Source organism: Petromyzon marinus, chromosome 11, assembly GCF_048934315.1.
Source record: "Petromyzon marinus isolate PM22_M1 ecotype Great Lakes invasive population chromosome 11, UKy_Petmar_22M1.pri1.0, whole genome shotgun sequence".
NCBI lineage: Eukaryota > Metazoa > Chordata > Hyperoartia > Petromyzontiformes > Petromyzontidae > Petromyzon > Petromyzon marinus.
The window spans coordinates 165,486-191,977 of NC_133677.1; the positions used below are offsets into that span (position 1 = coordinate 165,486).

The 26,492-nt window shown below is 51.4% G+C and overlaps 1 protein-coding gene across 8 annotated transcripts; it reads right to left on the minus strand.

Moving 5' to 3' along the window:
* Positions 1–424: 424 nt before the first annotated feature.
* ENTPD4 (ectonucleoside triphosphate diphosphohydrolase 4) lies at positions 425–25,398 on the minus strand. 8 transcript variants are annotated; one of them, XM_076066251.1, is made up of 13 exons: positions 25,006–25,398; positions 10,165–10,274; positions 9,611–9,886; positions 7,315–7,520; positions 6,985–7,135; positions 6,291–6,394; positions 6,126–6,191; positions 5,283–5,437; positions 4,185–4,384; positions 3,183–3,558; positions 2,699–2,784; positions 2,064–2,225; positions 425–1,910 (listed from the first exon to the last, which is right to left on the minus strand). In XM_076066251.1, exons 2-13 carry the CDS (start codon positions 10,182–10,184, stop codon positions 1,670–1,672), a joined length of 2,043 nt encoding a protein of 680 aa, XP_075922366.1. In that variant the 5' UTR covers positions 10,185–10,274; positions 25,006–25,398; the 3' UTR covers positions 425–1,669. The 8 variants fall into 8 exon arrangements, with proteins under 8 accessions (XP_075922366.1, XP_032808428.1, XP_075922365.1 ...); XM_032952537.2 differs by having other exon boundaries at positions 24,988–25,398; XM_076066250.1 differs by lacking the exon at positions 25,006–25,398 and adding an exon at positions 24,970–24,988.
* Between the last annotated feature and the right edge of the window lie 1,094 nt (positions 25,399–26,492).

Below are 26,492 nucleotides of genomic sequence, written 5' to 3' on the forward strand. Positions count from 1 at the left end.
CCATGGTCGATGTTTAAACGCACGCTGCTGCTAACTGGGCAGCAGCACAGTGGTTAATGCCCGTGCCTCGCTGCAAGCAGAGCCTGGGTTTGACTTTAGACTTCGGACACCTTTGAGTTTATTGTATGTTCTCCTTTTGTTATGCATGGGTTTCCTCCAAATTTTTAATTAAAAATACAGTAATTGATATTGGTCAAACATCCTAATGCTGACACTCCCTGAAAATCACTCAATTGGGGTAACACACAGCAGCATCACCCCCTACTCCAAAAACTTGGCAGGATCTTCCTAAAGTTATGAGACTCGGTGAGGCTTCCCCAGAGTGAACACGCTAAATCAAAATTGCCCAGCGCTGAACGTGAATAAGAAGCAGACTTGCCAACGCGTCCCAAGTTCTTCAGTGGTGTGGAATATTTGTTTGTGCTGTGCCTCGGCTAGCATCGTGTTTGAGTAGCTGCCACTTCATGGTGTAAATGTTGTTGGGTGTTGTGAACCACCCAGAGGGCACTGCTGGTTGGGAGGATGTGCGCTTTATTCCATCCACAAGATTCACGCTCGCACGCTCATTCACCACTCAGTAAACGTCAGGGAGCCAACCCCACACCACCCTGGTCGCTTCCACTTGTGTCTGTGCACGTGGGCGGAACGGTGGCGCAGCAGTTAGCACGCTGCACTGCGAACCCTGCTGTGTAAACATCACCACTAGGGAGACAAAGGCGGCCAGACGTGGTATTGTCCATCCACCCCCTTGTGCTGTGCCGACCTTCATAGGTACTACTCGCTCACAGCACTTGCCCCTACAGTCTAAGGCTATACGGGGGAACTGTGTCTGTGCACCTATCAAGACTTGTGCAACACATGAGGGGCACGAGTTACCAGCACTGATGAGACACTGAATGTCTTGGTGTTGAAATGAGTTGCCTGGCCGCCTTTGTTTCCAATGCTGTTTACACACTGCACCAGATATGTATTTGAGGCTGAGTCGACCTCGGGGAGGCAGATGGATTAAGATAATGTCACCGGTGTTGGCGTCGAGCTGGAAGCGAACTTGGGTTGCCGGGATAGTAGCACAATGCATTACCCGCTACGCACGCACACACACACACACAATGGGAAGTACGTACAATCAGACGTGCAGAAATTATCTGCAGCATTCATTTCACGCGAGCAAATATACACACACATCACCGTGATAAATTATACAAGCAGCACACTTCCAAGCATTGGGATGATTGCTTTCTATATATAGATCTTTCTCCAGCCATCTCTCGCTACCCCAACGGTACCACTAGAATGTACATCCAACGTTGCTGTTAATGAGTGCACAGGCGGTGCAACTGCACCAGCTCTGCAGTGGGTGCCAGATGCCTGGTTACAAGATTCTGAGGGGAGAAGTTAATTAGACAGGGTTGGTTGTGGGGGGCCCGTCCGTGGGAATAGTGGTCTGGGTCCTGCACCGCACACGGTGGTCAACGTCAATCGGCCGTCGGCGAACCAGCTTCGATGTCCTCACGACGGCGACCTCCAACGATACTCTACGATCCCGAACACCGGCTAACGTCGTGGCGAGCGTCGCGCTCGGCGCAACCGCCGCCACCTTCCTGCCGCCACAACTCCGACCTCCCGACCCCCTGGGGCTGGACACCCCGAGAAGCCCCCTCGCTCCTACTCAGGGGGCACCGCCCTCTTCCATCCACAGTAGCGCAGAGGAGGCGGACGAGGCAGGGGAGCTGGCCGCCAGGCGGCGGTGGATGCGACGCAGACGGAGGAGGTACAGCAAGATGGCGAGAGCGACGACGAGGAAGCAGGCAGAGAAGAGGTGGGGGTTGTAGAAGAAGGAGGAGTAGCGGCGCCATGGGGAGCGGGGCCCACGCGGACCCTCCCCCACTCCCTGCTGCTGATTCATGTCCCTGTGGGGTGGTGAGCAACGATGATGATTACGCGTTTATAAAAACCTTCAACGCACAGGCTCTGCACTGCACCCAGTTCCATGTGCCCCGTGCTCTCCGCGGGTCCGTACCGCACAGTCGGCTATGTACAGTGCGAAAAAAGTTCATACATACCTGAGTGGTAAGAAGCGTGTGCGGTAGAGGATGGCTCCCAGCGTCCACTGCACCTCCTTGTCGTACACGAGCTGTGCGGTGCGGAGCCCAGCGTAGCTCTCGGGGAAGCCCAGGCCGGAGTGCAGCATCTCATAAACCCACGCCGACTTGAAGCACTGGTACCTGCGTCGCGCCGGGGCGGTGATTACAACGCTCTGCCGATAGGAACGCCCGATTACTTTTATACTTTGCCATCGTAGCGCCCCTAGTGGACACGGCTGTCAACGCCAGTTAATTAGTCTACACATCACTGTTGTCGGTCATGACCAATCCACTGCTGGATCAAGGCCTCTCCAAGGCATAACCATCCCTCTGAATCCTGCGTCTCCACGGAGGCATCCGGCCCATGCCCACACGCCGTGTGTGACGGTCAATGTCACGGTGACGTCTCTAGCCTGCACGCGTTCCTGCGTCTAGCATGGGGGATTAATTCACAGCGTGCGTCTCTCCTTGTTCCTTTGTGCACTGTTGGTGTACCCTCGTGCGTGGGGAGCACAGCTCCCTGCGTGCGTGCGTCAGGAGCACAGCTCCCTGCGTGCGTGCGGAGCACAGCTCCCTGCGTGCGTACGTGGGGAGCACAGCTCCCTGCCACTCACTTGAGGCGGTGCGTGTCGGCGTGCGGCGAGTAGAGTTTGCGCTCAAAGCGCTCCACCAGCGTGCCCCAGCGCGTCGCACAGTATTCCTGCCAGCAGAGTACACGCACCACGCAGTTTTCAGCTTGCAGAGCACACAATGCGTAGCATTCGATCCGCAGGCTGCGGTGCGCAGGAAATAGCACAGCACGAAACACTCAGGTGTACAGCATAAAGCGTGCACAGTACATAGCGCGGAGAGCACAGTTATACATAGCACATGCATAGCATACAAGATTTGGCCATGAGGCAGCCCCACCAAAAAAATCAATGACGAATCAAAATACCGGTGACAAAAACCCATAGCTGACTCACGAATAGAATATATAACACAGGGCATAGCACAAGCATGAGACCAGACGATTGAATCATTACATCACCACAAGCCAAATGACTATCACTGACAAACTTGTGAGACCCGGCGAGCTGTCGCGGTGCGGGTCCTCACCGCCGCGGCCTTGGCGTATCTGCGGGCGTCGTAGGCCCCGCCGATCCTCAGTACGTCCTCGGTGCAGTAGTAGAACTCTGAGAAGCCGTAGAACTCCCCGGCGCCGGCGAGGGCCGGCAGGTCCAGGGGCGGCCGCAACGCACCGGTTAAGAAGGGCCGCACGGCCGCCCGGCACCCATCAAAGTCTCCGGCGCCACGCAGGAGCAGTCGGCGAGGGGGGGTGCCCCCCTCGGTGCCCCCCTCTGCACCGCCTCGCCGCTCCACCGTGTCCGCCGCCTCCGCCGGGAGGCAGGGGTCGTCCACGAGGGGGGGGGCCGGGGCGCCTCCCACCGCAGGGACGAGCGCCACGGACGGAGACGCCCGCGCAGCGGAGGCGCTGGGACGCCACACGGCACGACGGGTGGACGAGTTAATGAGTGGGTGGGTGGGTTGATGAGTGACGTAGTGAGTGGCGGGGCGTGTTGTGAGCTGCAGTATGGTTGTTGAACACAGTCCGGCAGACCAAATCTTTGCCACGGGCAGAGGAATCAATGAGTGGTGTTCATAGGAACGTTCACAATGGCAGTAGTCACTATAAAAGAGGCAAACTGACCGCCAGTGAGCGAGTGAATCGGTACCAGACCATTGATCACCCAGACTGCTGCCTCATTGAACGCTTCCCAGTGCAATGTGACAGCAACTGGGTGCTGCGCCACCCCACGCTCCCTGAAGGGGGGCCACACCTTCCCTTGACCAAGCCAAACCGGAATCCCTCACTTGGGATTCCGGTTTGGCCCTACGGGGAGGACGTGCTGTGCAAGACCGGTTCACTCAAGACAAAAAAGCCCGTGTTTAAACACCCGGTCACGCGTGTCAGGAATGAGCGCGAGCATCTTGCACACTCGTACACCTGCTGGTGCTCACTCGCTCAGACGCGCAGCGTAGACTTGATCACGTTTAGATCTACTCGGTCACACTCTGCACAATCACTTGCTCGGACACTCGCGACGCCACCTTGCTCACCGCGCGGTTCCGTTGTCGCCGTTCACTGCCGTGGCCGCGGCAGCGTCGGTCACGTTGAGCAGCGCCTGTTCGTAGCGCTGGCGCACGGCGTTGGCACCCGAGCCCAGGAAGGTGGTGACGAACACGCGGTAGATGTGCTGCGTGTGGTGTTCGTCGCAGCCCAGGTTGAACTCGGCCAGAGACGACTTCGCGATCTCCTCCTGAGACACGCGCAGACAAAGGTGCCCCCCCCACCCGTGTAGCCTTCACAATCCTGCAGGGGAAAGTGCCGTTGGGGGGCAGCGCCTACAACAACTGGCACGGCGCACCCACGAGGAGGAGGAGGGGGGGCGGTGGGGCCGACACCGCTCCTGGCCACCGTTGTCAAAGTACTCAATGTCGACATTCAGCCCAGGAACCACTTCGGATATTCGTCACCGCAGTTGGCCGTGAGCGGGAATCCAACTCGGGTGACCGAGTTGGCTGCAAGCACCACCGCTCCCTAATCGTAGGGCCATGCGCAGCAAGCAGGCGACTGTGCGGCCACGTGAGACCGGATGGTCGTGGCCGCGTGCAGTTGGGGTTACTCGCGAGCGAGTTGTTTGCGCAGCAATTTACGCAACGGGGGCAACTATAAGGAGGGAGGAGGAGGAAGAGGGAAGAGTGCTCGGTAGGCCTCCGCTAAACGCCGTGGCACGCAAGCGGAGAGGCAGCGCGTGCAAGTGGCCGGTAAGCGATGGGATGGGCGGGGGGTAGGGTCGCCACCTGCCCGGGTTTGACCAACTGGACACTCCAGGAATTGGCGTCTGTGTTGGGGTGGCGGCAGGAACCCATTTGTACCGAGATCCGGTGCCTGCGTTGCCGTGGACTTTATTCCAAAAGACCGCACGGTGTCGATGATAGCCCCAGGCCAAGAAACATGTCTGGGTTTGGTCATCGGAAAAGGTAGCGACCCTTAGGGTAGGTGAGTAAGTGGTTAGGGGAGGGTGGTAAGCAGTTAGGGGAGAGTGTGTTTGTGCAAGTGGTGATGCGTGGGTGCGTGTGTGCGGAGGGGAGAGGCGCACGTGTGAGCATGTGTGGTGGGGGAGAGAGAAGGAAAGGAAGAGGAGGGCTAGTGACCTGTGCGGCGCTGCTGCTGAAGCTTACGCTCTTGGGAACCTCGTACGCGATCTGCGTGGACGCTCCGCCCATGTCCAAGATCCCCACGGTGCGCTTCCTCCCCCCGCCCGCGTGGGGAGCCCCCCCGTCGGGTCCCACCGCCTCCTCCCCCTCGTCTGGGCCATTCGCAGGTCACAATGAGAGGAACGGAGGTGAGAGGACACAACAAGGCACAGAGACCTATAGACAGATTCCTAGAGACCCATAGACTAAAACGGAGACCCAAAGACAAGGATTTGCACATATAGGGCACTTGAAGGCTTTAGCATCTCAACGCTTCTTAGATCTCGTCTCAACCATTCCATTTCCCTGGAGCAGTCTAGTCTAGAGGACCCCCAGTGGCAGCTATCCCAACTTGACATAAATTGTACGCAGCACTGGCCTGCAAGTGGGAATCTGGCAGGCATTTAGCTCCCTAACACCTTGCCATACGCAAGAACAAAATAGTCTATTTGGGGGAAATGTTGTCGAGTGTTTTTATTCCAATTCAAATAATTTGCGGTGTAATTTTTAAAATGTGGTCAATTTTAACCAGGATGCCAGTGCACATCGTGGTTCGGATCACATAACGGGATCTGTAACATCTATTGTGAAGCAGACAGCGCACAGCAATTATACGGTTAATACTGCAGTGTTAACCAGGGCGGCTTGCCACAGCCTCACCGCAAACCTCCGCAACGAGCGGCGAGCACGCCACCACCGGGCCGCGTCACCTACGAAGAACTGACGATGATTCCGGTGTTGGTAAAGAATGTTAGGAATGACGACGATGGCCGATAGTGATGGCGCAAGGCAAATCCTCACCCTCCTCTTCCTCCACGTGATTGAAGCGATCCAGAACAAAGTTGATGCCAATCCACGCGTACACACCTGGGACGCACACGTGCACAGACATACCACAATAACTCACGCACATTCAACCAACTAGGTTGGCACCACTGCATGAGATGCGTGAGCCAGTGACCTCACCCTCCTGCTTGCCCGAGATGACCTCGACGTGCGAGTCGGAGAAGAGGAAGTCAAACTCGAGCGGGATGTCGGTGCGCAGGTCCTCCAGGATTGCCTCCTGCAGACTGCAGAGATGGACAGTGAGACAATGGTATGGTCCACCACACTATTCATGGCACAGTCCACTCCACTGGGAATGGTACGGTCCCCTCAACTCCAATAAAGGTACACTGCTATTCACTCATGGTACAGTCCACTCTTCTAGTAATGGAATAGTCTAATCTTGATTTGAAGCTTTCATGACTGCAGGAATCCATACTCTTTGGTTATTTCGGTAAAGTCACCTAGCCCGGTACAAGTGCTGTGGTGAATAGTCTACTTTGAATGGCATTGGAAACACCACTCACAATCCCGAAGACATGGTCGAGTGTGCATGTACAAGAGACACGTACACACATGTACACACAAACTAAAATAACAGCCGCCATTCACCACTAAGTGGTGGTGACGTCACCACAGCACTTGTACCGGGCTAGGTGCATTTTGAGGCCCTTGAGTGAAGCGTCAAAGGCTCGCTACTGCCAGTGAGTCGATGTTGGGCATGAATGGAACTCGGGTTCATCGCGCAGTTCGCGAACCACCTTGCCTCCCGCTCCCCACACACAAGACACAGACACGCAGACACGCACGCCGCAGTAGCAGCAGCAGGCATCACCTGTCGGGCAGCAACCTCATGCCGGCAGTGCACAGGATGTAGAGCGGCGTCTCCCTGTGCTTGCCCAGGGGGATGTGCGACGCCGCAAAGCTGAGCAGCGGCCGGATGTAGTCGCTCGCCTTCTCGGGGCTAGGAGCCAGCGTGGAGATCCCTACCACAGGACGGCACGACAGCACGACATAGCACACAGCAAGGCACAATGCAGCACAATACGAGTAGCCCACGCAGACCGGTGGGGCGAGCGCTGAATATGAAAGAGGACAATGAACGGACTGCGCCGATGCCGACAATGACCCAAACGCGGCCAACCCGGTGCTGCCGGGCGCTCACCGGGCTTGATCTTCTTCACCACGGGGTTGCGACTGCGGTCTCGCATCTGCCGGATGTCGAGGAGGTCGTGCGGGTTGCCATTGTGCGGCGGCCACACGTACACGAAGACACGCGTGCCGCTGCTACCGCAGTCCACCACCACGCCGTACGACAGCGCCGCATCCAGCGTGTCCGTGGCCTCCGCCTGCAGCATGTGCTCCAGGAACCTGCACGCACCACCGTGACCGTCACCACCGTGACCGTCACCACCGTGACCGTCACCACCGTGACCGTCACCACCGTGACCGTCACCACCGGTGACCGTCACCACCGGTGACCGTCACCACCGGTGACCGTCACCACCGGTGACCGTCACCACCGGTGACCGTCACCACCGGTGACCGTCACCACCGGTGACCGTCACCACCGGTGACCGTCACCACCGGTGACCGTCACCACCGGTGACCGTCACCACCGGTGACCGTCACCACCGGTGACCGTCACCACCGGTGACCGTCACCACCGGTGACCGTCACCACCGGTGACCGTCACCACCGGTGACCGTCACCACCGGTGACCGTCACCACCGGTGACCGTCACCACCGGTGACCGTCACCACCGGTGACCGTCACCACCGGTGACCGTCACCACCGGTGACCGTCACCACCGGTGACCGTCACCACCGGTGACCGTCACCACCGGTGACCGTCACCACCGGTGACCGTCACCACCGGTGACCGTCACCACCGGTGACCGTCACCACCGGTGACCGTCACCACCGGTGACCGTCACCACCGGTGACCGTCACCACCGGTGACCGTCACCACCGGTGACCGTCACCACCGGTGACCGTCACCACCGGTGACCGTCACCACCGGTGACCGTCACCACCGGTGACCGTCACCACCGGTGACCGTCACCACCGGTGACCGTCACCACCGGTGACCGTCACCACCGGTGACCGTCACCACCGGTGACCGTCACCACCGGTGACCGTCACCACCGGTGACCGTCACCACCGGTGACCGTCACCACCGGTGACCGTCACCACCGGTGACCGTCACCACCGGTGACCGTCACCACCGGTGACCGTCACCACCGGTGACCGTCACCACCGGTGACCGTCACCACCGGTGACCGTCACCACCGGTGACCGTCACCACCGGTGACCGTCACCACCGGTGACCGTCACCACCGGTGACCGTCACCACCGGTGACCGTCACCACCGGTGACCGTCACCACCGGTGACCGTCACCACCGGTGACCGTCACCACCGGTGACCGTCACCACCGGTGACCGTCACCACCGGTGACCGTCACCACCGGTGACCGTCACCACCGGTGACCGTCACCACCGGTGACCGTCACCACCGGTGACCGTCACCACCGGTGACCGTCACCACCGGTGACCGCCACCACCGGTGACCGCCACCACCGGTGACCGCCACCACCGGTGACCGCCACCACCGGTGACCGCCACCACCGGTGACCGCCACCACCGGTGACCGCCACCACCGGTGACCGCCACCACCGGTGACCGCCACCACCGGTGACCGCCACCACCGGTGACCGCCACCACCGGTGACCGCCACCACCGGTGACCGCCACCACCGGTGACCGCCACCACCGGTGACCGCCACCACCGTCATCACTTTCACCACCGGCGGCGTCTCCATAACCATAACCACTACCTCCAACATCACCACCACTGTCAACGTTACCACCACCACCACTGTCAACGTAACCACCACATCCCATCAGCCACATGGCGTCCCTTCTGGGAGTGCACCTTAGCAGCACTGGTTCAACACAACCAAATTCTGGACTGGTTTCCACATTGAGTACCTCATCAATGCTCGTGATCCTAATAGTTCATTTTCCATTACTTCACGGCACACACCCTCCCCAGACCCTCCAATAATTGTATTACCGCAATCTCCGCCGCTTCCTCTTTAATATTTCACAAACGCTTTTACTGCCCGGGCGGAGAGCCACTGCGAGCGCCGCGCCAAATTCCGCACGGCGACGTGGCACTGGCAGCAGCTGCCACGTCACACAACGGCAACTCCACTCGCCCAGCCACTCGCGAGACCGCTCAAGCAGCCACTCACCCACCACTCGTACCGCCAGCCACTCCAGCGAGCGCTCGAGTGGCCGGGTGCCGGTTGCCGTTAATACGACAGTGCGTGTGTCGCGGTGCTGTTCAGACAGCCGGCGGCCATTCAGCCGGCTACTCAAGCGCAGCACGCTCACAGCACGAACTCTGGTACCGCGTATGCCCGGTGATCCCTCCCCCCTCCCTCCCCACGGCTCCCACCTCTCAAGGGCACGACTCTCCGGGCGCCGCGCGCCGGCCGAGTGCGCCGCCCCCAGCACGTAGAGGCCGCACAGCAGCACCAAAGCGGCCAGCGCCAGCAGCAGCGCCAGCAGCCTGCGTGGTGCGGGGGGCGCCCCGCCTGCCCCCCCCGCTCCCAGGCAGCACGAGGAGGCGGCGGCGGTGGCGCCCGGGGGCGCGCGCGGAATGGCGGCGACGGCGGCGCACGCGGCGCAGCTGAAGTGCCACGAGGCCGGCAGCCGGCACCGTGAGAAGAGCCTGAGGGAGCGACAAGGTGGAGGAATGAGGAGTGGGAGCAGTGAAGAGAGGAGGGGGGATGAGTGTGGATGGCGTGAGGAGGGAGACGTGAGGAAGGAGGAGTGAGGTTGCGAGTTAAAATCCTGCTTCGGGGTGGGGGGGTGTGTATAATTAGTTGTGCACGTGACAGGTTTTGTATCATTTTGATGTGTGCATATATAATGAGTTGTGTGATGTGTTGTATGTATGTGTACACTGTGTTGTGTTCACTGTGTACAAGTGCGTGCGTCCACGCGTACCAGCACCTGGCCATAAGCATCAATCAGCTGCTCCCCAGCAACACTCGCCGTGTAGCCTGTGCCTCATCACTCCGCACCGCCTGGGCCTCCCCACGGCATCGCCACCGCGTCTGAGTACAGCCCAACATCATCACCATCAGCATTACTCACCCCGGGTGTTACCATCATCACCAGCAGCCTTATTCTTATCACCATGTTTTCTATCACTACCATCAGTACAATCCGGTCATCACTCGTCACATCATATCCATCTCCCAGATAACACCATTATCACTAAAGTCTTGCAGGAGCAGGCTATGGGGTGGATGTCGTGCAGGATATATGTAATCGCTGTTGTAATGTCTTTGACAGCATCATAATCATCATTACGAACAACATAGCCAACAAGATCAATTAACATAACTAGAACCATATTGAAAATATTACCACTACTAGCATCAATTAAAGTCATAACTGTCATGATTAACGTCACCCTCATGAATGACATCACAAAAACATCATCACAATATCAGCATTAATAACATCATCAGCATCCTCCCTAGCGTCACCAATATTGTGACACTAACTTCACCAATAAATCCACCAGCCAGCATCACACCTCTCGACAGCGTCACAACTCTAAAGACCACCACACCTTGAACAACATCACAGCCACGCGTCGCCGCGCGAACAGACTCCGCTCCTCCACCTGGCCGATTTCCCACCGCGTCACTCAATTACATCGCTGAGTAAACAGCACCGCACACAAGGGAAAGGTCCCCCGTGTAGGCTACGCGGACGATCGAGGGCAAGTGTTTTTTTAGCGAGCGCATATTAACGCACAAAGAGGTGGTATGGCCAGCACCAATATCCTGGCTGGCCGCCTTTGTCTCCCCAGTGCTGATGTTTGCTACATCGCGCGCTGGGTATTCATTTAAAGATACAGTACACGCACACATTGCATCGTACTGTACTTGGCTACACGTGTAACCAAGTACAGTGTGTACAGTGTACACACGAGTACAAATCACCGACTATACCACGCGTATAGTCGACCCATGATCGCCGATACCAGGACATGAACACCTCTCGCCCCGCGGCTGGGTCAGTACGGAAGAGGAGACCAAGCATCGCCAGAGCTCAGTCGAGCAGTGCGGGCCCGACCGCCAACAGTGGCGTCGAGCGGACTATTGCAGGGTTGCGCCGTTCACTTTCGAGCTGGTCTACTGTGCATACACACGCGATGTCCACATGGCACGGGGGCTACACACATCCGTAACACACGAGACGCGTTCGGAAAGTAACCCGAGTGTACGCACACAGGCGGTAACGTGCACACGCGAGTGCGTACAACTGCACACACACGCAGCCGCGTACAGTACGCGTACTGTATACATACTGCACAGACGCCTACAGTATATGTCCAGTACCGAAGTGCGCAGGCGAGCAACTCCGCTTATTTATCCTCTGCCTCCGAGGTGGTACTGACGGGCGGCCCGCCCGGTCACGAGCCGCTTAGGTGATTACCCCGGTTCGCCACGGCCCTCAGTCGACACTCACCACGGCCCTCAGTCGACACTCACCACGGCCCTCAGCCGACACTCACCACGCCAGCGGCGCAGCTCCACCGCCTCCTCGCCGCCGCTTGCCGCACGCACAGGCGACGGCCACTGACCAACACGACGCTGACCGGCGGCGTCGTTAAGGAGCAGGAAGAGGAGCAGGTGGAGGAAGAGGAGCAGCAGGAGGAAGAGGAGCAGGAGGAGGTCGAAGAAACGAGGAATCCGCCTCCTCCACCTCCTCTTAGCCGGGATGCCGTAAAGGAGCTCACAGTGCTCACGTACGACCACTTCGCGACACTTCACGACCGTGTGGACACGTGTCGCTGGGAACACTGGGAGGCGACCGGGCTGCAATGGGGAAACTCGCTTCCCTGCTGCACCAATGCCGTACTTAACATCTATTAAATAAAAAAAACTCCTTTAAAAAGTTGTTTTAACAACGGTTTTATTAAGTACGTCAATGATGCGGCGCCTGCTCCCACATCAACGCTGACTTGAATTCATTAATTACAGTACTTCCGGAAGTCGTTGACACGGAGCGTGCGCGCCTGAGACACGTGGCGCCGCCTGCTTCTTGGGCGAGGCGATTCGAGAGTTTAGGGACTGCGGCATTTTTGACCTACACAAATATATAATAAGGCGTCCATACAAAATGTTAATTGCTTTAAAAGAGCCAATTAATTGATTAATTGATGGCGATTTTAATACAGGCATGCATTGTCACCTGATCTGAGTACGAGTGCAAAATTTGGAATTCATTTGACAACAGGAAGTAGACAAAATTTTGATTGCAAGATTTGACCACGACACACATAGAAGTAAAGTTAATTAAAACCGTTGAAATAAGCCCGACGTTCCGTTTGTCTGCCAACAATTATTATTAGAGCCTTTCAGAAGGCCTGAACCAAAAAGTTATAGAAAGTGGATCCCCTCCCCTAGATGTGGGGGTAAAAATTTCATCCAACAGTTCCCCAAAAATTGTCGACCACTCCCGCAAAAATAAATGTATTTTGTAGGCAAATATACCTACACACCCTATATAATATATACATACACACCCTATATAATATAAACATACACACCCTATATAATATATACATACAACAAAGAAAACAGATCAAAGATCCCCCGTATAGCCTTAACAGACTGTAGGGGCAAGTGCTGTTAGCGAGCACCTATGAAGGCCAGAACGGTACACGAGGGGGTGGGTGGCCAGCACCACGCCCGACCGCCTTTGTCTCCCTAGTGGCAATGTTTACACACCGCACCAGGTACTCATTTGAGGCTGAGTCGACCTAGGGGAGGCCCGGGACCGGTTCAGATAATCGTCACTGGTGTTGGCCGTGAGCGAGAATCGAACCCGTGTCGCCGGGTTCATAGCGCAGCGCGCTAACCGCTACACTATCGCTCCCCACCATATACATACACACCCTATATGATATACACCTACACACCCTATATGATATATACATACACACCCTATATGATATATACCTACACACCCTATATGATATATACATACACACCCTATATGATATATACATACACACCCTATATAATATATACATACACACCCTATATAATATACACATACACACCCTATATAATATATACACCTACACACCCTATATAATATATACACCTACACACCCTATATAATATATACACCTACACACCCTATATAATATATACACCTACACACCCTCTATAATATATACCTACGCACCCTATATAATATATACCTACGCACCCTATATAATATATACCTACGCACCCTATATAATATATACCTACACACCCTATATAATATATACCTACACACCCTATATAATATATACCTACACACCCTATATAATATATACCTACACACCCTATATAATATACACATACACTCCCTATATAATATACACATACACACCCTATATAATATACACATACACACCCTATATAATATACACATACACACCCTATATAATATACACATACACACCCTATATAATATACACATACACACCCTATATAATATACACATACACACCCTATATAATATACACCTACAAACCCTATATAATATACACATACACACCCTATATAATATACACATACACACCCTATATAATATATACATACACCCCCTATATAATATATACATACACCCCCTATATAATATATACATACACACCCTATATAATACATACCTACACACCCTATATAATATACACCTACACACCCTATATAATATACACCTACACACCCTATATAATATACACATACACACCCTATATAATATACACATACACACCCTATATAATATACACATACACACCCTATATAATATACACATACACACCCTATATAATATACACATACACACCCTATATAATATACACATACACACCCTATATAATATACACATACACACCCTATATAATATACACATACACACCCTATATAATATATACCTACACACCCTATATAATATACACATACACACCCTATATAATATATACATACACACCCTATATAATATATACATACACACCCTATATAATATACACACCCTATATAATATATACATACACACCCTATATAATATATACATACACACCCTATATAATATACACCTACACACCCTATATAATATACACCTACACACCCTATATAATATATACATACACACCCTATATAATATACACCTACACACCCTATATAATATATACATACACCCCTATATAATATATACATACACACCCTATATAATATATACATACACACCCTATATAATATATACCTACACACCCTATATAATATATACCTACACACCCTATATAATATACACATACACACCCTATATAATATACACATACACACCCTATATAATATACACATACACACCCTATATAATATACACATACACACCCTATATAATATACACATACACACCCTATATAATATACACCTACACACCCTATATAATATACACATACACACCCTATATAATATATACATACACACCCTATATAATATATACATACACCCCCTATATAATATATACATACACACCCTATATAATACACACCTACACACCCTATATAATATACACCTACACACCCTATATAATATACACATACACACCCTATATAATATACACATACACACCCTATATAATATACACATACACACCCTATATAATATACACATACACACCCTATATAATATACACATACACACCCTATATAATATACACATACACACCCTATATAATATACACATACACACCCTATATAATATATACCTACACACCCTATATAATATACACATACACACCCTATATAATATATACATACACACCCTATATAATATATACATACACACCCTATATAATATATACATACACACCCTATATAATATACACACCCTATATAATATATACATACACACCCTATATAATATATACATACACACCCTATATAATATACACCTACACACCCTATATAATATATACATACACACCCTATATAATATATACATACACACCCTATATAAAATACACATACACACCCTATATAATATATACATACACACCCTATATAATATATACATACACACCCTATATTATATATACATACACACCCTATATAATATACACACCCTATATAATATATACATACACACCCTATATAATATATACATACACACCCTATATAATATACACCTACACACCCTATATAATATATACATACACACCCTATATAATATATACATACACACCCTATATAAAATACACATGCACACCCTATATAATATATACATACACACCCTATATAATATATACATACACACCCTATATAATATATACATACACACCCTATATAATATACACACCCTATATAATATATACATACACACCCTATATAATATATACAAACAACAACAACCGCCATTCGCCACTAAGTGGCGGTGACGTCACCACGACGCTTGTGCCAGGCTATGTGCACCGTGAGGCCACGTGAAGTGTCGAACGCCCGCTGGCAGGAGGTCACTGGGCAGACCCAGGTGCCACGGGTCGACTGACTGAGATGACTGGCTGATGCACCACCTGTGCCCCCTACTGTGCCAACCTGCTGTGCTTTAGCCACCCGGCGCTCCGCTCGTTGTTGTGAGCGTTGCTCCTCCGCCCTCCGTTGTTGTTGGAGGGCGACTGCCTCCAACTGCCCAGTAGCATCCTTCACGAGCCTCCTCCACAGAGGCCGATCTTGACACCGCTGGTACCAGTCATCGGCAAGTCCACTCAGCTCCACGTCCTCCTGTACCACATCACTCCATCTCTTCTCTAGCCCGTGCCGCGCCCGCTTAGCCCCCTCAATCCGGCCAAACAAAAGCTGTTTCGGCATGCGGTGGCTGGGCATGCGGGCTACATGACCCAGCCATCGCAGCCTTGCCTGCCAGAGGAGCTCAGCGATGGGACCCTGCCCAGATCTTTCAAGGATTTGTGAGCTCCTCACACAATCCAGTCTGGTTAAACCCAGGATGGATCGTAGGCAGGCCAGCCTAAATGTTTCTAACCGGCGAAGATGTTCCATTAGGGGGGTCCACGTTTCGCAAGCGTAGAGAAGGGAGGGAATGACCGTGGCCGAGAAGACCTGAAGCTTAGTGCGGAGCGACAGACCAGGTAGCTTCCACACAGCGTTACGCAACCGATGAAAAGATTTTGCCGCTCGACTGATTCGGAGTGAGACCTCTGCTGTTAAACTGGAGCCAGTCATAAGCACACTGCCCAGGTATGGGAAACTCTCCACTCTCTCCACAACTGCCCCATCACCGATTGGGAGTTGTGGGGGTGGAGTGTCCGATGGTACAAAATACCCAGGCAGGTGCTTAGTTTTGGTGGGGCTGATGGTAAGGCCCCACCTCTTAGTGGCACGCTCCAGTCTCAGCAGCAGCGTCTCCAACTCCTCCTCTGACTGAGCAGCTATTACCAAATCATCAGCATACATAACGTGGTTGAGCAATAGGGAGCCATCCCTTGACCGCACCCGGGCATCGATTAGCCTCCCATTATATCTATACCATATGGAGATTCCCCCGGTACAGCTATTGAAGGCTTCACGAACTACGTGGTCAAAATAGATGTTAAATAATGTGGGAGCCAGAGGACATCCCTGTCGCACCCCAAGGTGTACAGGGAATGGCTCTGACTCCCGGCCACGTAGTTTTACCCGGGCCCGCTCACCATCATGAAGGTCCTTAATGATCGTGAGCAGAGGGTCAGGTACTCCAAAAGCACGAAGAACGACCCAGAGCCCAGGCCTACTGATGGTATCATAGGCCTTGACCAGGTCAATAAAGCAGAGATGTAGGTCTTGTTGGAATTCCCTACACCTCTGCTGTAGCAGACGGACAGAAAATATGGCATCTGTGCAGGACCGCCCTTTCCTGAAACCGCATTGGGGCTCCGCAAGCCTCTCCTCAGCGTGCCTGGCAAGGCGATGCTGAATAATCCTTGCCAGGACCTTTCCCGGCACACTTAGGAGTGAGATGCCCCTGTAGTTGTTAGTCTGTGCGGTCCCCCTTCTTAAAAAGGGGGATCACCAGGGCATCCTTCCAATCCTTCGGAACCCGTCCAGTGGTCCAGACTGTTGTTATGATGTCATATAGGGCAGTCTGTGCACAAACGCCACCCTCCCTCAGCATTTCGCTTGGGAGATCATCTCTGCCCGCTGCCTTTCCTGGTCTCAGACTCCGGATCGCCTTCAATACTTCCTCAGCAGATGGCACCTCAGCCAGCCACTCACAGGGGGTGACTTCTTCCAATATTTGAGGCACCGCAGCCTCAGCAGGGTCATCCTCACTTTGTGCCACGATGTTTTCCTGGCTGAGGGATTTTCCCTCCCCCAGGACCTCACAGAAATGCTCAGCAAATCTGCGAACTTGTTCCTGGGGGTCGGAGATTGGATCACCGTTTTTTTTCCCCTAATGATGGTAATAGGTGTGGCGCTGCAGGTTACTTTTTTGATGGAGTTAAATAGAGATTTGTGATCACGGGCCACTGAGGCAGACTCCATCTCCTCAGCAACCCGCGACCACCACCCATCCTTGCAGCGCCTCACGGCTCTCCGAACCTCCGAGCGAAGGCTGCGGTAAGCCTCCTCATTCTCTGACGTGGAATTCTGTAGCCGATGACAGTGGGCCTGTCGCTTTTTCTCAACCATCCTGAACACCTCCTCTGTCAGCCAGGGTCTCTGGGGAGGTCTGGACCGCGTACCAAAAGCAGCCATTGCAGCTGCATGAGTCACAGTCCTAAACCTCGCCCATTTACCCTCGACATCAGGAGGAGTCGGGGACGATGCCAATCCCAGCCGCACGCGATGATGAAATTCTCGCTTGCAACTTTCATCAGATAACTGAGACCAGGCCACTTTATGTTGGAATAGGGTCCTGGGTGTACAATCACCACCGGAGTGGAAGAATGGCAGGCGCATCCTACAGATGACTAGTCGATGGTCAGAGGGCAGATCAGCTCCACGGTAGGTCCTGGTGTCAAGGACATGGGCTCGCATTCGCTGGTCCGTCACTATGTAGTCCAGCAGATGTTCTTGCTTGGACCCGGCATGCATCCATGATGTTGTGTGGATGCGCCGATGCCGGAACAGCGTGTTGGTAATTACAAGCCCATGGGCTGCACAAAAATCTAGCAGCCTCCTACCGTTGTTATTGAGCTGATCTGGCCCATGCCCTCCAATCACTCCAGACCAGGTGCCAGTATGATGACCAACTCGGGCATTGAAGTCACCCAACATGATGACTCTATCCCGAGGGGCCACTTTAGCCAGCACCTGTGACAGGAGGTCATAGAAGGCATCTGACTCATCGGCTTTGCCTGCATCCCTCCACGGATGTTCATCTTCGGTGGGGGCATAAGTAACCACGACCACCATTCCTCGCCTCCGGTTGATGGGAAGGCGAGCCCAAAGTAGCCTGGGGCTTACAGCTTCCCACACCTCACCGCCACGCTCCCACGCCCCCTTCATTCTTTTCTTCAAAAGAAGACCCACACCCTGTTGTTTGGCAGTCTGCTGCCCCGAGTAGAGGACTGTCCACCCCTCATGGTGGCAGGAGCCAGAGCCGGTCCACCGGACCTCCTGAATGCCGCATAGATCCAGGCGGTACCGGTCCAGCTCCCGACAGAGGAGTGGCAGCCTCTCCTCTGCAGTGAGCGTTCGAACATTCCACGTGGCCACCCGTAGTGGCTTTTCGTTGTTTCTGGAGTAGCCCCGAGGGTAGGTATTCAATCTCCTGGCTCCGCCAATTGGGGTTTGGCCAGGAGACGTCATAGACGCCTGGCCCCCCTGGGCCTCCGGCACAAGCTTATTAGTTACATATTTCAGTTTAATTCGTGGTTTCGTGGTAATTAATTGAAGGTGGAGGGGTTACCAGCCCCTCGCACCCGTCCAGAGCCCCCGTTTAGCCCCTGTGGTGGACATATATGCCATGAGGGGAGGAGCCAATCAAAATTGGATCTCCCCCCACAGCACTGTCCATGACAGAGTTGCCCGTCCGGCACCGCGAGGAGGTAGGGGGTTGTTTTGCCGGACTATATATATTATATAGGGTGTGTATATACATACACACCCTATATAATATACACATCCTATATTATATATACATACACACCCTATATAATGTACACACCCTATATAATATACACACCCTATATAATATAAATGTAGTGCCTTGGATTCACTCGGACGACAATCGCCTTTCTTCCACCGTCACTTTTATTTCCATCGTTCCACACACACACACTATATAATTTCACACACACACACTATATAATTTCACACACACACACACTATATAATTTCACACACACACACTATATAATTTCACACACACACACACTATATAATTTCACACACACACACACTATATAATTTCACACACACACACTATATAATTTCACACACACACACTATATAATTTCACACACACACACTATATAATTTCACACACACACACTATATAATTTCACACACACACACTATATAATTTCACACACACACACTATATAATTTCACACACACACACTATATAATTTCACACACACACACTATATAATTTCACACACACACACTATATAATTTCACACACACACACTATATAATTTCACACACACACTATATAATTTCACACACACACTATATAATTTCACACACACACTATATAATTTCACACACACACACTATATAATTTCACACACACACACTATATAATTTCACACACACACACTATATAATTTCACACACACACACTATATAATTTCACACACACACACTATATAATTTCACACACACACACTATATAATTTCACACACACACACTATATAATTTCACACACACACACTATATAATTTCACACACACACTATATAATTTCACACACACACTATATAATTTCACACACACACTCTATATAATGTCACACACACACTATATAATTTCACACACACACTATATAATTTCACACACACACACTATATAATTTCACACACACACACTATATAATTTCACACACACACACTATATAATTTCACACACACACACTATATAATTTCACACACACACACTATATAATTTCACACACACACTATATAATTTCACACACACACTATATAATTTCACACACACACTCTATATAATGTCACACACACACACTATATAATTTCACACACACACTATATAATTTCACAAACACACACTATATAATTTCACACACACACTATATATTATTTCACACACACACTATATATAATTTCACACACACACTATATAATTTCACACACACACACACTATATAATTTCACACACACTATATATAATTTCACACACACACACTATATATAATTTCACACACACACTATATATATATAATTTCTCCTCTCTGCGCTCCGCCAACTCGAACACTCGAATTCCCCTCAGCACCGTCCGCTCATACTCCTTGTCTCTCCACACAGTCTGTTCTTCTCTCCCCGCACACACAGTGGTTCTCTCTATATCTCTTCACACACAGTGACTCGTCTATCTCTTCACACAAAGTGGCTCTGTCTATCTCCTCACACACAGTGACTCGTCTATCTCTTCACACAAAGTGGCTCGTCTATCTCTTCACACACAGTGACTTGTCTATCTCTTCACACACAGTGACTTGTCTATCTCTTCACACACAGTGACTTGTCTATCTCTTCACACACAGTGACTTGTCTATCTCTTCACACACAGTGACTCTGTCTATCTCTTCACACACAGTGACTTGTCTATCTCTTCACACACAGTGACTTATCTGTCTATTCACACACAGTGACTTGTCTATCTCTTCACACACAGTCACTTGTCTATCTCTTCACACACAGTGACTTGTCTATCTCTTCACACACAGTGACTTGTCTATCTCTTCACACACAGTGACTTGTCTATCTCTTCACACACAGTGACTTGTCTATCTCTTCACACACAGTGACTTGTCTATCTCTTCACACACAGTGACTCTGTCTATCTCTTCACACACAGTGACTTGTCTATCTCTTCACACACAGTGACTTATCTGTCTATTCACACACAGTGACTTGTCTATCTCTTCACACACAGTCACTTGTCTATCTCTTCACACACAGTGACTTGTCTATCTCTTCACACACAGTGACTTGTCTATCTCTTCACACACAGTGACTTGTCTATCTCTTCACACACAGTGACTTGTCTATCTCTTCACACACAGTGACTCTGTCTATCTCTTCACACACAGTGACTCGTCTATCTCTTCACACAAAGTGGCTCTGTCTATCTCCTCACACACAGTGACTCGTCTATCTCTTCACACAAAGTGGCTTGTCTATCTCTTCACACACAGTGACTTGTCTATCTCTTCACACACAGTGACTTGTCTATCTCTTCACACACAGTGACTTGTCTATCTCTTCACACACAGTGACTCTGTCTATCTCTTCACACACAGTGACTTGTCTATCTCTTCACACACAGTGACTTATCTGTCTATTCACACACAGTGACTTGTCTATCTCTTCACACACAGTCACTTGTCTATCTCTTCACACACAGTGACTTGTCTATCTCTTCACACACAGTGACTTGTCTATCTCTTCACACACAGTGACTTGTCTATCTCTTCACACACAGTGACTTGTCTATCTCTTCACACACAGTGACTTGTCTATCTCTTCACACACAGTGACTTGTCTATCTCTTCACACACAGTGACTTGTCTATCTCTTCACACACAGTGACTCTGTCTATCTCTTCACACACAGTGACTTGTCTATCTCTTCACACACAGTGACTTATCTATCGCTAACTCTCCCTGTACCTACCTATACCGTAATCTCCACTCTGCTCACGCTAACTCTCGCTATCGCTATTTATTGTCCTCTGGGTTCGGCTCTCAATCTATTTCCCACTAACACTTGCCGGCTCCCCTCTTCGCATCTCTCTCTACCCGCTGCTGTCTCCACTTCTCGCTAACAACTCCCCTCGCCGTCCAAATCACCTAGCGTTTTTATCCCCTTTCCAATCAGCCTTAATTAATTGCCACGTGCCTCGCTGGCATTTTCCCGCCAGCTCCGCACCTGTCCAACGGCCCAGACTCCGTGACGCTGCCACTTAACGCTAACAGCCTCTCGACCAATCACAGCCCTCGTCCCTTGACTCCCTTAATTACTTTGGCTTGCTTATGCCACCCGTGACTTCATCACCTGCCTGACCTTACATGACCCACATTGTTTTTTATGTACTGTGTATGGCCAATTTACCCATGTGTATCTTCTACTCCACTACATATACATACACAACCTATATAATAGTATCTGCACACATGAGGGGGGCAGAAGAGGACATCTGTGGGGGCGAATAAAAGTTAGAATTTCGGCCTTAGTGCAGCTTGGAAGCGAATCATCAAATAAGACATTAATTAAATGCATGCCTACAAAGGGCAGCGTACTTCAATAGGGATTACCGTTGGTAGGGCTATTTTAACAAACACAATGGACAGGAAGGACAAGTTCAAAGGGCTCGCATAATGCACATGCATCATGTACGTTGCCTCAGTAATCCCCCCCCCCCCCCCCCACGTGGCGCAAGAGCGCAGAAGCGTGGTCACCACATCTACGCCTCTAAGGAACGAAACAGGTGGACTTACAAATCTGGCTGTTGCCTGATGAAGCAAGTTGTAATTATTGGCGAAACGTCGTACTCAGATTCTAAATGTTGTGGCTTGGCTCTCCAACACACCGGTTAGTGCTGTACTAGTGTAGAGGTGTTACGGGAGGGTGACACGTGGTTGTGTAACGGTGGCCACAAACACGTCCGCCACGGCCACCACCCTGGGGTCTGTGGGGGATGCGGTGATCCCTCCCAGCCCCGCCCCTCAGTGAGGGACAGTATAAAAGGTGGGACCCGGGGAGCTGAGAGGCAGTTCGACGCAAGCAAGATGAAGAGCCAGTGAAGAAAGAAGAGCGACTAGCTAGACCCTGGAACTCCTTTGGCTCGTTGTCCTTTTGAGGGCCGGGCAAAGCAAACCAGGGTGCGACACCAGAGCCGCGAGGCCCGATGTCCTTCTGAGGGCCGGACTCGTGTGGCTGGTGATCGGGACCTACGCCGAAGCTGGGCCAGGTCAGATAGCCTCCTGAGAGAGGACCAGGATAGAGGGAACCAGGGAGCTAGCGTGGGCTAAAGCTCGGGAAACGTTCCCTCTATAGAGTACGGGTGAAGAGGCCGTTACCTCTTCAATTATCAGATTCGCCACTGTAATTGAAGCGTCTGTAATAAATACGTGTTGCCTCAAATGAACAGTCTCTGACATCAATAAGGCCACTACACTAGTGACGAATTGGCACGTTCTGTTTACGTGACAACCCTTACTAGTTGGCTGTGTCGGGTGGTGGTGGGTTTTACCGACATATATTTACGCGATATAACCCAAAAAACCCTTTATTATGCACGAAATTATGATTTACACATCTCATCGACCGCACGGCTTTCCGTTTGGATGTGAACATTTTTTGTTAATCGGAGTTGAACCAATGATGGGGCCCTCCCAGATGTTTATAAAGGCGATGACCAACTGCCTTGTGTTGACGCAATGCTGCTGGGGGTAATGCACTCCCAGAAGGAAGGCCGTGGTGCTAATGGGATGTGTAAAACATACCATTATACATGTTTGTAGAGGGACAGCTGTGGAAAGGACGACGCGAGTTGTCTGCTTATTTGCGGTGTTATCCCACTGGCTTGCAACCTGACCGGTGCATTGTGTGGTTTGTTCAAGTCAGGGAAGTTGTCATTCGCCCCAAATGCGCCCAGTCTCGTCTGATCTGGGCAGCTCAGCTTGGATGGGAGGCTGTATGGAAATACCAGGTGTTTTAGGCTTGTGCTGTGAGATGGCCAGAGATTGTGGCGGTGCAGCAATGAATGTTAAATATATCTGTGTGGAGCTCTGAGTGCTGCGCGTGACCTCTGGGTTCTTCGGGTCTGCCCCTACATGCACATTAATGAATGAGTGTGCGTCTCACTGTGTACTATGCTTTGTGTATCTTTGTGTCGGTGTGTGTCTGTCAGTTTCTTTGTGTCTCTGTGTCTGTATACGTGTGGTGTGTTTGTCTCTTGTCTTTGTGTCTATGTGTGTATCTTTGTTTCCGTAATATGTATTTGTGTGCGCTTGTGTGTGTGTGTCTACCAGTCGCCTTATGCGTCTGTCGGTCACACCCGGTGGGGTGGGTAAATATCAGCGCTGGGGAGACAAAGACGGACGGCGTGGTGGTGTGTATTGTGTGCGTGCTCGCTCACGACACTTGCCTCAACGGATGTGTGAAGGCGACACCGAAAGACCCAGGAATATAAATTCCTGCAGTCACGAAAGCTTTAAGCCAAGACACAGGGAGTGTTTGTCTCTCTGTGAGCGTGTCCGTGTGCCTATGGCGTCGCTAGGCGGCGCAGTTGAGGAGCGCACCACGCGGTTTGTGAGCAGAGCTCAAGCGACGGGAAGCGGAGGGAGAACTCACATGGACGGGAGGACTCACGTGGACGGGGGGACTCACGTGGACGGGGGGACTCACGTGGACGGGGGGACTCACGTGGACGAGGGGACTCACGTGGACGAGGGGACTCACGTGGACGGGGGGACTCACGTGGACGGGGGGACTCACGTGGACGAGGGGACTCACGTGGACGAGGGGACTCACGTGGACGGGGGGACTCACGTGGACGGGGGGACTCACGTGGACGGGAGGACTCACGCAGCAGGGCAGTGTCACGATCATCCACCCCCACCCGCTGGGAGACGCGAGCGGGGCCCGGGCAGCAGCACTCGTCACGGCCACTAGGGACGACGATGGCTGGCGGGCGAAACGAACGACGGAGCGGCGGTGGAGGATCGGATCGCGTTCGAGATACGGAACGGCCACCCTGGTGGAGATGGAGCGATTCAAATGGAGAGGGGTTACTGGGTGGATTGTTACGTCGCAGGATCATGAGAGGTGGCAGCGGCTTGGGGAGGCCTTCATCCAGAAGTAAATAGACTATGGCTGATGACTATGATGCACCGCAGTGGCGCAAGAGAAAAGTCTCCTGGCATAGTGACCAATAATCGTTCCCTGATAACCGGTTTGTCCGGATAATTGGCGACCGATTATGCAAAATCACATTTAACAACCCTAGTTCTGTGCAGGTCCGATTTGGGGGGCTTAAGTCACGGGAGAGCCGATTGAGAACTAAGGGGCCGTCCATAAATGACGTCATGCACCTGGGGAGGGGGGGTTAGACATTTGTGACGATGTGTGACGAAGGGGGAGGGGTTAGAAATGTGACGTCACATCAAAATGTGCTACTTTAAATAAATATAGACAACACGTTCTACTTCATAATAATAGGGGTTTCCCCCTTTTTTATGGCAACAAAACTGAAACCTTTTTACAAGGATTCATGTCTGTAAAAAGGTTTAATGCAGACATGCATCCTTGTAAAAAGGTTTCAGTTTTGTTGCCAGAAAAAAGGGGGAAAACCCTATTATATTTTGGTACTGGCAAAGGAGGTCTAATGATGTAGACGTTCTACTTCATTAAATAGACTTTTTAATAAATGTTTTCTCCTACAACATCAGAGTGCAGCGCCACATTAAACACGCACTACAATGACAATAGTTTAAAGCGATTTGAAGCATGTTTTATTTTGGGGGGGGGGGGGGGCAGAGCTTTGTGACGTCATATTTGAGGGGGGTCTGACTTTTTGTGACGCCGTGATGACGGGGGGGGGTCAAAAATCGTCCAAAATCGCGTGACATCATTTATGGACGGCCCCTAAACCTGTACCCCCCCCCCCCACACACACACTTATGGAGAGCCCCCTAAAAAAGAGTGATTGTTTTATCCGTGTACGGTGTTTGTGTTTCTGTGTCCTGCATTGCGTCTTCTCTGTGTCTGTCTCTATCCGTCTCTCTCCACGTCTGCGTGTCCCGTCTCTCCATCTCTCTGTTCAAGTGGCTCTGTGTCTCCATGTCCGTGTGTCTGTGTGTCACTTCACTGACTCTCTCATTCCTGTGTCTCTGTCTCTCTCGCCAATGTCTCTGTCACCCTCTCGCTCGTGTCTCTTTGGCGGTCAAGAAAGAACCACGTGCCGCTGGTGTATGTATGTTGAACTTCTTTCGCACCGTACGTAGCCAACGACAACAAACTAAACACAAAAAGAAATTTAAAAAAAATGAGTTTTCAATCTAGGAAATTCGTTT

Excerpts from the sequence above, each read along its gene's own strand:
- ENTPD4 (XM_076066251.1), bottom strand. The coding sequence starts at position 10,184 with ATGCTTATGGCCAGGTGCTG. Across the intron at positions 4,385-5,282 it reads TCAGCAGCAGCGCCGCACAG|GAGGAGATCGCGAAGTCGTC; the intron begins GTCACTAGCCCT and ends CGCGTGTCTCAG. Across the intron at positions 3,559-4,184 it reads GGCGACAACGGAACCGCGCG|CGCCTCCGCTGCGCGGGCGT; the intron begins GTGAGCAAGGTG and ends GTGGCGTCCCAG.